Below are 12502 nucleotides of genomic sequence, written 5' to 3' on the forward strand. Positions count from 1 at the left end.
GCGCTTTTTCTCTCTCTCAGAAAATAAACTTAAAAAAAAAAAATGTACACAACAAAAATAAATAATCAACAAGTAAAAATAATCCAAAGGTCTGCCAATATTAAATTGGATCACTGATGTGTAATCTTAGGATGGAATACTTTACAGCAATAAAATGAACCACAATGACCTACGACATGGAGAAATCTCACATACAATGTTTAGTGAAAGCAGCTGGATCAAAAATATATACACAGTGACATTTAATTTTCATAAAGCTAAAAACTAGTGTCAAAAAGTTAGCATAGTGGTTACCGTTAGAGGGGAGAGAAGAGATCAGGACTGTGAGACCTACTGGGGTGCTATCCGGGTTTATTCTAGATGCGGATGGTGGTTACAAAGATATGTGCTTTGACTAACTTGCTTTGCTATATACATTGATGCCTATTTCTGTGTGCATGATTTATTTCCCAATTTTTTTTTAAAGCTTTTAAAAAACAGATTTCTGAGGCCCTCCCAGAGGAGGTAGGGTCCAAAAGTCTACTTTTTTTTTTTTTTTTTAAGTATTTATTTTTGAGAGAGAGAGAGAGACAGCACAAGCAGGAGAGGGGCAGAGACAAAAGGAGACACAGAATCCGAAACAGGCTCCATGCTCTGTCTAGGCTGTCAGCACAGAGCCTGATATGGGGCTCGAACCCACAAACCATGAGATCATGACCTGAGCTGAAGTCGGACATTTAACCAACTGAGCCACTCAGGCACTCCCCAAAAGTCTACATTTTTTTACAAATACCACTGACAATTCTTATCCATACTAGAAGTTAAAGTTGCTAGATTTATTTCTAGCTTCCAAAATGACTAAACTTTAATATAATCTTCCAGTTATCCAAAAGAGCAAAAAAAAAAGCAAGAATTCTAATGGTCCTATATTGGATAGATCGACAGAGTTGATCTTTTGTTTCCTATCCCTTTTAAATGATACTGGGATTAAATTACAAATACATGTATATATGTATTTGTATATATCTATATGTAGTAATCAATGAGCTAGATTATTAGTGTAAGAGTAAAGGTTCTTTAGCCCTAAAGATATGGAAGGACAATCAAACAACTGCTTTCAACAGACCCTCTCCCTACCCCAAAAAGCCTTAGTAAATAAATCAAATAGATTTTATACTTTATAAGTCAGATTGTCACTCACGAGGCTACAGAAGTTGACTGTACAAATTCGTTCTCTGACCTTGTAAAGGACAAAGGAATGATTTAGTTTTCAGACTTCAAAGAATTTATTATTTTCAGACTTAGCCAATTTCTTTGGGTAGAAAGCACTTATGCACAAACCATGGCTAACACACATCTATGGTTGTAAAAAGGATTTATCAATACAATTATGCCATCTGTAACAGCAACAAAATAGCATAGGAATCAAGAGGATGTGAGTTCTGATAAATAAAGACAAAAGAAAAATAACTGCTTACAAATTTAAAGTCAATTATTTAGGTACTATATGGACAGATGCCACAAAACCCACCTGATGGGGATTTTCACTAAACCCCCAAAGAAGACCAGACTAACAGAAGCAACAATAAATTACAAGGGTCATACATATTTTAAAGTCCTTAGTCAAGTATAATATTAAAAGATTACAAAAAAAAAAAAAGAATACAGTCATTCTCTGACCTTTTTCTCCCTTCTGTTAACTCTATTTTTAAACCTGCCCACAAGCATGTAATCTTCTTGAGAGTATTACATAAAATCAATCTTGCAGCCATTTATTCCAATTATAAGTATTTTGTAATTCAAATACAGTGATCATAGGGAACTACGATTATTTTAATTTCTCAATTACAAATATTTAATCTTATAAATAACACTTCATAAAAGTACTGCAGCTCTGCTTCAATTAAATCTGATAAGGATCACTTTACCTGTGCAACAGAGCTCTGCAAGCCATTCTGAACCCATGGCATCTCCCAACAAAAACATCAGGTAAAGAGACTTCAAACACCATAAAGGATGGTGATGGGCTTATAAAAACTGCTGAGCAATTATCAGAGCTGCAGTCTAAACGGAAGCAGGCTGCAACATGAGGTCACTACTGACAAGGAGAGACCTAATCAAGAGTCCACAAATTTCTTCCCAAGTCTGTGCAATTTTGCAGGACAGAGGGAAAAGGGGACAAAATTTTGAATCTGGGTAGCACTCCTGCAGAAATATTTAAGCCTATTCCAACATAAAGCAGAAAAACCAATCTGTTTGCATTAGTCATACTACCCTATCTGAAGATAGAAGTTATGACTAATATGAAATTGATAAAACAGTACACAAAAAGTACAATACTACTAATGTTCGTTTGTTACCCATATTTAGAAAACCATTAGTGGTTAATTTTTCAAATCTAAAATTATGATAATTTCTATACTCCAAAACTATAATTTTAAAAACAATCATCTCAAAAAGTAAATATATATTAAAACAAGAAAAATCATATATCCCTTTCAAGCCAAAAGCAAAAGCCTTTTTTCACTCTTCCTATTAACTTGGGAATACCCTATAACTATGATAAGAATAAAGTGAAAGATTCTTTACAACTAGAAAGTCAGTAAGTAATAGTAACTACAAGTCTTTAAAACATTAAATGCATCATTTATAGGGCAAGGGGAGGGAAAAGAAAGAGAACTTGTCAACATCTATTGTGCTCTGGTACTTTAAAACAATTTTTACTTTAATAGAACTTTCTTATGACCCAAAGCATAAATTCTACTTTTCCCTGCCCAACAATTCTGACACTTCCACAACGTACATTTTTCCTGAGCTGAAATCAAGTGTCAGACAGTTAACCAACTGAGCCACTCTGGCACCCCACATTTTCCTCCTCTTTAGTGGAACCTAGCTAGTGAAAACGTAATGGACTGCCAAACAAATATTTTGCAAATTACTGGATTCAATGGATGAAAGAAGGGAAATGTTATGACTACCTTTGTGAACCACCTGTAGTCAGTCAGCTGAGGGCCCATTTCCTCAACAATAAGGCATCCACAGAATGAATTTGTAGAGACTAATCTCAAAACCCTAAACTCAGAGCTCTTCCTCAAACACTACACCTTTTATCCTGCACTACACCCAAAAAGAACAAACCATCAGAAACCAATAAACTCACAAAAATAAAACCGTAGCATCAACAGCCCATAAAAAGATACTGAAATTTTCATTTCTGAATTCCAAGGTTTACGAAGGCAAAGCACAATTATAAATGAACTTTATAAGAATGTAAGAATGCCAATTAATTTTTTTTTGAGAGAGAGAGAAAGAGAGTGAGAAAGAGCAAGTGCAAGTCGGGGAGGGGTAGAGGGGAGGAGAGAGAGAATTTCAAGCAAGCTCCACACCCAGAGCACAGTTTGATGTGGCACACGATCTCACAACTGTGAGATTATGACCTGAGCCTAAAACAATAGTCGGAGACTAAACCAAGTGAGCCACCCAGACGCCCCTGCCAATTAACCTTTTGATGTATAGTTCTGCAAACATGAGTATACATTAAAATTTACCTAGGGGCACCAGGGTAGCTTAATCAGTTAACCATCCAACTTCAGCTCAGGTCATGATCTTACGGTTTGTGGGTTTAAGCCCAGTGTAGGGCTCCGCACTGACAGCTGGGAGGCTTGAGCCTGCTTCAGATTCTTTGTCTCCCCCCTCTCTCTCTGCCCCTCCCTGACTTGTGCTCTCTCACTCTCAAAAATAAATAAATAAGTGTTTTTTTAAAAATAAAAATAAAACAATGGGGCACCTAGGTGGCTCAGTCAGTTGAGTGTATGACTTCGGCTCAGGTCATGATCTCGCGGTTCGTGGGTACGAGCCCCGCATCAGGCTCTGTGCTGACAGCTCAGAGCCTAGAGCCGGCTTCGGATTCTGTGTCTCCCTCTCTCTCTGCCCCTTCCTTGCTCATGTTCTCTCTCTCTCAAAAAAAAATAAGCATTAAAAAAAATTTTTTTTAATAAAAAAAATAAAATTTACCTAAACCTGAAGCCTAGGTAAAATATATGAGGCACAAATTAAAAAAAAAAAGTGAAAAACTTGTTCAGAACTCTCCTACCTCTGTAAATTTTTTCAAGGTAGATTCCCCTAAAATTTGTACATTTAAACAACAAAGGTAAATAACAGATAAGTATGTGCAGTGAGAGCAATAATTCTTTATCTACAGATACAGTCACTTTGGAAAGGATCTTGAGATTTTCATGGACCTCATGGATAAGATGAAGCCTCAAAAGCAACCTGGTTTTTACATATCCTAAACTACCTATACCTAACCCCCAGCATTTTTTCCACTCTGAAGGCAGTTCAAATCATCACAAAATAGGACTAATAGCAAATGATACACAGAAATAATGGATGCATAAACAGACTGATCAGTATAACTCCTACACAAATATTTAAACCACTGGTTCTCAAAGGGTGGTCTGTGAACAAAAAGACCAAAACTATTTTCATAACATTTGCCTTTTTCCACTGTGGTGACATTTGCATAAGGAAGCAAAATCAATGGTAGAAAAAAATGCTTGGGGTCTTAGCACAAATCCAGGCAAGTGGTACCAAACCATACCATGGCCATTGCATTCTTCACCACCCCTCACTTGTGATTTTTTAAAAAGGATACCAATCCCTGATGAAGCAGCAGAAAAATTATTAAATTTATCTCAGCTCTGAGTATACTTCATTTTAGTACTTGGTATGACAAAAATGGGAAGTACACATAAAACACTTCTGAGGCATAGCGTAGTTCAATGTTTGTCTTGTTTGAGTTGACAGGTGAACTTTTATCATGGAACGCCATTTTCATTGGAAAGGTCAGCTGACAAATTATGGTTATTCCAACCTGAATATCTGGCAGACATTTTCTCAAAAATGAGCAAGACTGCAACTTTAAGAAAAACAAGTGACAATACTGTTAAAATTTGAGTTTCAAGCAAACATTTGAATTTTTGAAAACCCCTATCTTCATAAATTCAATAATGTCCCAGTACTTAAAGATGTTTTTGATACAATCAGTGGTGATATTAAAGAATGTGAATTCGGGGTGCCTGAGTGGTTCAATCAGTTGAGCATCCGACTCTTGAATTCAGCTCAGGTCACGATCCCAGAGTTGTGGGATCAAGCCCTGCATTGGGGTCCCACTCTGAGCATGGAGCCTGCTAAAGATTCTCTCTTGGGGTGCCTGGGTGGCTCAGTCAGTTGAGCATCAGACTCTGGCTCAGGTCACGATCTCACGGCTCGTGAATCTGAGCCCAGCATCAGGTTCACTGACAACAAAGAGCTTGCTTCAGATCCTCTGTCCTCCCCTATCTGCCCCTCCCCCAGTCATGCTGACTCTCTTAAAAATATACACTAAAAAAAAAATTCTCTTTCTCCCTCTGTCCTTTTCCCCTACTCGTGTGCATGCTCTTGCTCTAAAAATTAAAAAAAATCATTACATTAACATTTAATGGGTTTATTGCTACTTTAAAAAATATATAAATTTCAGTTTTGAGGCACCTGGGTGGCCTAATCAGTTAAGGGTCTGACTAAATTTCAGTTCAGATCATGATTTCACGGTTCATGAGATCGAGCCCTGTGTCGGGTTCTGCACTAAAAGTGCAGAGCCTGCTTGGGATTCTCTTTCTCCATCTTTCTCTGCCCCTCCTCTGTTCTGTCTCTCTCTCAGAATAAATACATAAACAATAAAAAAAAAAAATTCTCAATTTTAATTCCCAATAATGTAAATACCAATAGCCATAAGCCCCAGAAACAAAAGTTCTCTGGGTTCTAAATAAATCTAAAGTGTAAAAAAAACTGAAAACTGCTGACTGAGAATAAAGGAGGTGGAATTTATCAATAGAAAAACATAACAGCTGTGTTACATAAAAACAGCTGTATTACAGCTGCAAATACAAGCATCTTCCAAACTACAAACCAACAAAGCCACACTTCCAGTGGCTTAAATTTGCTGTTTTAATTTGTAACATGGTAAATGCCTACAGGTATAATCCACATTAACAAAGGTCTTGTAGTCATCAATAATTTTTAAGAATTTAACATGTGAAAGCAAAAAATTTGATAACTGCTTTTTTAAACCATCATTAAATGTTTATTTGCCTGGGTGGCTCACCTGGTTAACCAACCCACTTGGGCTCAGGTCATGAGCTTATAGCCTGTGAATTTGAACCCCATGGGGGACTCTGTGCTGACAGCTGAGAGCCTAAAACCTGCTTCAGACTCTGTGCCTCCCTCTCTCTCTGCCCTCCCCTGCTTGCGCTCTGTCTCCCTCTCAAAAATAAATAAATAAACATTGGGGCGACTAGGTGGCTCAGTTGGTTAAGCGGCCGACTTCAGCTCAGGTCATAAATCTCACGGTTTGTGAGTTCAAGCCCCACGTGCTGAGAGCTCAGAGCCTGGAACCTACTTCAGATTCTATGTCTCCCTCTCTCTGTCCCTCCCTTACTCATGCTCTGTCTTCGTCTCTGCCTCTCCCTCAAAAATAAACTTTTTTTAATTTAAATAAACATTAAATAATTTTTTTAAATGTTTATTTCCCTTAGGTTTCTAACATATTTTCCCACAGCTACTTCTGAAGAGAAAAAGAGTAGCTACCTAACACTGTAGTAAATGTTTATGAACTACCTCACAGAAAAATTCAACAAGATGGCACGTTAAAAGTTACCAAAAGTTCAATCTCCAGTTTCATCAAGTACAGTATCCACTAATTCCCTAAAACAAATTTATTAATGCTTCCTATATTCTAGGGCTGTGCACTCTAGGGATATCTCTCCCCTATTTTTCTTTCATCCATGGTGGATAACCAAAGAATGTATTTTTTATCTTCATGCAATCATTAATCCAAAACTACAAAAAAGGCTAATATACAAATATTAACTGAAATTTTGATCATCACTAAATCTCAAAGATGACTTTGGTAGACACCTATCTTGCTGTCTGACAGCCCTATCCCTTTCTTTTGGTAAATAGCCACATTCTTCTGTGGCAAACTAGTTCCTCTTCCTATCTAATGGTCTTGGTAGATACATAAATTACAATGACCAGTTCTACCCTGGCCAGGTGATTGGACAGTGGATGCAATTTAGGCCACACCCTCACCCCTGCTACTCCAGAGGAATTTGACCTTGAGTATAATGACAGATAGAAAGACAACTGAAATTCTCAAATAGCCACATGCTAGAGACTCTTCCATAACCCTGCCACTAAATTCTCCACAGCTTCCAAATGTTATCTCTGCTTTTCCTTCTGACTCTGAAACCTGTCATTCTGCTAAAAAACTGTCTTTTTTCTTTCCTTTAACAAGGTCCACTTCTGTGACTTGCCTTTAAGGAATCCTGACCACCTACCTACCAGTCTATCTGAAAATTACCTGGCTGGAAGAAAGGAGGATTGTCTACAAAACTGGAAAGATGATCAAAAAGAAGAAACTAGTAGTGCTATGTATTTGAATATTAACTTTGCTAATAAATAAATAGACCTAACAAATTTACATCATTAAATCAGTGCTATCCCCAAGAAATTTCTGCAACGACAGACATGTTCTATATCTGTACTGTCCAATACAGTGGCCACTCCCATGGCCATCGAGCACTTGAACTCTGGCTAATACAACTGTGAAAGTGATTTTTTAACTTTATTTAATTTTTACTGGTTCAAGTTTAAAATTTAAATAGCCACATGTAGCTAGTGGCCACTGTATTGGAAAGCATAACTCTAACTTAAAATAAAGAACATCCATTTATTTTTTTTTTTTAATGTTTATTTATTTTTGAGGGTGGGGGAAGGGTGGGGAGGGGAACAGAGGATCTGAAGCAGTCTCTACAGTGAGAGCGGAAAACCCGATGTGGAGCTTGACCTCACAAACCACAAGATCATGACAGGACCTGAAGTCGGCACTTAAGCGACTGAGCCACCCAGATGCCCCCAAGAACTCCCATCTGTCTCCTGTCTTTAGGTCCTGGAGAAAATACTGCTAATGGCAATATAAATCAGGCTGTATATTTTAGGCACTCTGGAAATACTTATAAAAGCCAAAGAAAAGTTCATCACTAGTTGAGCCAAATAAATGTATGCAAATAGTTCAGAAGAAGGAAGAAGGGGCCTAAGAACCTAAAAAGTTGATCAGTAGCAATTTAATACAGACAATCTAGCTAAAATAATTCAAAATTTCCAGAAAAAAGGACAGTAAATATATAATTGAGATATAGGTAAATAGTTTGGCATACTGTTTATAAATATCTTAATATAATTAGAGTTAAGAGCCCTAACCCCAAATAAATTAAAAGGGCTTATAAACATAGAATAGCACAAACAATGTTAAATCAAGGGCAAAAGAGTGAAGAAGTTAATATACCATAATTGCAATCATGTTTGAAGAAATTATACTCACAAAGAAATTTAAGAGTTGTATTTGACAGTATGTATCTTAAATCACTTTATAATTTTTCTAAATGACAATGGATAGTTTATCCCTTTGGTATTAGGTAGTTTAAATGACATTTTGCCTTCTAACACTTTTAAATCATTTCCTCTGCTTTTTAACTATCATTTTATTGAACACAGATTTAATGAAAAATATCTAGTGATCAAAAAAAAAAAAAAAAAGACAACAACAAATTCTAGTGATCTCAATATATTGCTGTTCCCCTAATTAGAAAAGGGGGTTAGTAACGGTTAGTAAACCATGAAACTTTACAGAGAACAGCACAGAATTGAGCAATACCTAAAGCTGCAGACTTCTTGAATTCTCTAAAGCTTTCTAAACAGTGTGTCCAGTGGCCCAAGCTATGCATTAAGACAGTGACTGTATCCTACCACACCTACCAAGTTTACATAGTATGCCATGTAAACAGTATCACTTCATACCTGAAATAAGACTGGAAAGCACTATAGTAATGCATCACAGAGTTCTCTCTTTACAGCCTACTTCTAGCCTAGAACTTGGAAATACAAGTCAATTCAACCACTTCCAAAGGTTCTGAAAATTTACCCAACCCAACTAACACACTAATACAAAAACAAACTTTAAGAAGAAATGTAAAAGTTCTATTTCGAAAGAAAAGTGTAAATGCTAATACTTGAAATTTCCTTATCAGGTTTGCTTAAAATTTTCTTGTTGCTCTTTTCCATACATAAACCAATCATTTGCATATTGTTACAATTTGTGTGATTTACTGCTTCAGTGAATCTACACCTAGAATAAAACTCTTAAAAGCTAAGGTTCTTTCAACTGAAATAATACCTTGTTGATGCTGTAACACTATTTGGTTCCAGGATATTTTCAGTCATCCTTAACTGTACCACCTCTGCCATATCACTTGATTTTTCTGCACCCTCTTCTGGAAGTTCTTCTATATGTTCCAGCTTTTCATCTTCCTCTTCTTCCTCAGAAAGCTCATTAACCTACATAAACAAGACAAAATTGACAATTAAAATTTAATGAAACTTTTAACTGACATTATATAAGATATACTATTCTAAGAAAATTTAAGACACAGACAACTCATTTTTTACTTCATTTCCTAGGACCAATTTTTCCAAAGGAGTAAGTAATTGTCAACTTTTCCATATTTGAAGAAAACCTCAAACCAAATGTAACATTTTAAAACACGAAGTAATGATTGCGTTAGCATATCACCAGGAATATGAGTAAGACCACACACCATGGAAAGCCTGCACACTGTAGTTAGTTAACATTAAGAAAGCTTCATTTCCTAACCAATCAGTTTTATAAACTGAATAGTTACAAAGATTTCTAACTGACCTCTCCAATTTCCAGGTACATTTAACAAGTGATGTTAACACAGAGTAAATGTTGGAAAAGGGCAGAGTAATTTTGCCTTAAGGTGTTAAGTATGTTTTAGAAACTGTCAACTAACTTCTAAACGATTCAGATGGAATTTTTCAAGAGGAGACTGGACCTTACAAAAGGGAACTCACTAATTTGGTCATTAAGCACAACTCAAAGGTTATAATTCTGTTTCTGGCAGGGGCTATAAAATGTCTTCCATTATCAAACTGGCTACATAAATAAACAATCACGCTAATAAAAGACCGTGAATAATATTAGAGAAGGAAAAGCAACAAAATATTCTTTTCTTTAAATGTTCATTTATTTATTTAATTATTTATTTATTTTGAGAGAGAGACAGAGACAGAGAGGGAGGGAGGGAGGGAGAGGGAGAGGGAGGAGGGAGAGAGAGAGAGGGGGAGAAAGAGAGAGAGAGAGAGAGAGAGAGAGAGAGAGAGAGTATGCATGCATGCAAGAGCAGGGGAGGTACACAGAGAGAAGGAGGGAATCCCAAGCAGGCTCTGCACTGTGATCAACAGTCCCATGTGGAGCTTGATCCCACGAATCGTGAAATCGTGACCTGAGCCGAAATCAAGAGTCAGAAGCTTTAACCAACTGAGCCATGCAGGCTCCCCCAAAACAAAATATTTTCAAATGAGGGACACCTGCTTGGGATTCTCCCTCTCCCTCTCTTTCTGCTCCTTCCCGGCTCACGTGCGCCCTCGCCCACTCTCTCTCCCAAAATAAGTAAACAAACTTCAAGAAGTATTTTTTTTCCCATATAAGAAATAAATTTTAAAGCTATCTCAAAGAAGACATTAGCCATAAACTGCTTTAACACCTTTTATAATTTAATACTAGTCATTAAAGGGGCGCCTGGGTGGCTCAGTCGGTTGGGTGTCTGACTTCGGCTCAGGTCATGATCTCACGATCCGTGAGTTCAAGCCCCACGTAGGGCTCTGTGCTGACAGCTCAGAGCCTGGAGCCCATTTCAGATTCTGTGTCTCCCTCTCTCTCTGCCCCTCCCCTGTTCATGCTCTGTCTTTCTCTGTCTCAAAAATAAATAAACGTTAAAAATTAAAAAAAAAAAAAATACTAGTCATTAAAAACACTTGAGCAGTAAAAGTATACCTTTGTCCATTCCAGCCAAATGCACTGGAAATACCTGGGATAAATTTAGCACTACGTGTAACAGTAGCGTTCTTCCCAGGCAAACATAGTTGATAAAATATCCTCAGAAAGCAGACTTTAACCAGAAGAAAGGCAATTTGCCTGTGATATTCTACAACACTCCTAATCAACCAGTACAGACTGCCCGCTTTCAAGCATAATACAATAAGTACTCAAAAGCCAGCTTTGAAGGCAGAAAAATATATGTTCACATCCCTACTGTGCCCTTAACTATCTCTCAACTTACTAAATTCTCTAGGCCTATGAATAAAATGAAGATGCTATATATACTACCTCCCTCATAAGGCTAGGTGGAAGGATTAAATACTATATGCTAAACTCTCCTACAGTGTCTATACATAAAAAGCAGTAAATAATAGCTATCATTATAACCGGAACTGTTATTTCTATAGAGCACAGAGCCTTATTTCTACACGTAATATCACTTATTAGAAAGACCGTATATGCCATCCAAACCACCCAAAGCAGGAGCTCTCAAACATTAGTGTATTAAGGTCACTGGTCAGCTAGGTCTCTAAAAATTCATTATTAACAACACTTAATGACTGCAATTTGTGAACTACTGACTTTATAAATAAAGCATATACAGCAGATTCTGCTGAAATTGTTGTGCCTGTAAATGCCAGCCCTCATCTATTTCCAATCAAGTAGAAGAGTGGTGAAAAAAACTAAAAATCAGTAAGTAACTGATTATGAACTGAGGTAAGATTTATACACAAAGGTGAAAATTTCACGATAGATGCGTTTTTAAACTGAATCAAATGAAGAAGTATCTTCATTTTCCACGTATGTATTTAATACATTAATGAAATTGAAGAGCATACTTAATATCTACCTGGTAACTGAAGAAAAAAATATTAAACAGCAAGAAAATACTATTTTCAGAAGTATTAAATGGGAATTACCGTGGTTGATCAATATAGGCTTGGCCACCACAGTAGAGTATGGAAAAAAAAATTTAAGATGACTATTTAAACTGAAAACATTTATTCAGTCCACAATTTTTGGTACAGAGGTATTGCTATTTTAATATGTTACAGTATATGTTTTTAAAAATAAGTTTGTGCCTACAGTCAATAGCTCTTGGGAACTACAAATACCTTACCACTCATTTATATTGAATATATTATATTCAATTCAATAAGCTTTATGTAAACTAAGTGACACTGTTCAGTAGTTTCAACAATAATCATCCAATAAGATATGACATGAACAGTAACCTAATGGGATTTTCTTTTGCCCCCTCCCATCTCCCAGGCCTCCCAATGTAACTTCCTACAGTAATAACTGACTAACTTGGTTTGGGTAATAAGCATTAAAAACTTAAAAATGTCCCCTGTCATCCCACACTTCAAAAGTTCTTGATCCTCTCCTTGTCACCTCAACATTCTGCTTATTAATGTGTCTATCTACTCCTAAGTTATTAAGAACCTGTCCTATATACGCAGCTGCCTCAACTCCACTTAATGGAAAACGACTTACTCCACTTAATGGAAACCCTTCATCCATACT

General features: G+C 36.6%; 1 protein-coding gene across 17 annotated transcripts in view; it reads right to left on the minus strand.

Annotated features, from left to right (window-relative positions):
- The window catches only part of FAM13B (family with sequence similarity 13 member B), an 89363-nt gene that overhangs the window by 44600 nt on the left and 32261 nt on the right, over positions 1-12502 (minus strand). For all 17 annotated transcript variants that reach the window (XM_045489986.1, XM_045489992.1, XM_045489977.1 and 14 more), the window contains one exon: positions 9251-9411. In XM_045489986.1, the coding sequence (XP_045345942.1) occupies positions 9251-9411 (161 nt within the window). The remainder of the gene's footprint in view (positions 1-9250; positions 9412-12502) is intronic.

The sequence above is a fragment of the Leopardus geoffroyi genome, chromosome A1 (genome assembly GCF_018350155.1).
Source record: "Leopardus geoffroyi isolate Oge1 chromosome A1, O.geoffroyi_Oge1_pat1.0, whole genome shotgun sequence".
NCBI lineage: Eukaryota > Metazoa > Chordata > Mammalia > Carnivora > Felidae > Leopardus > Leopardus geoffroyi.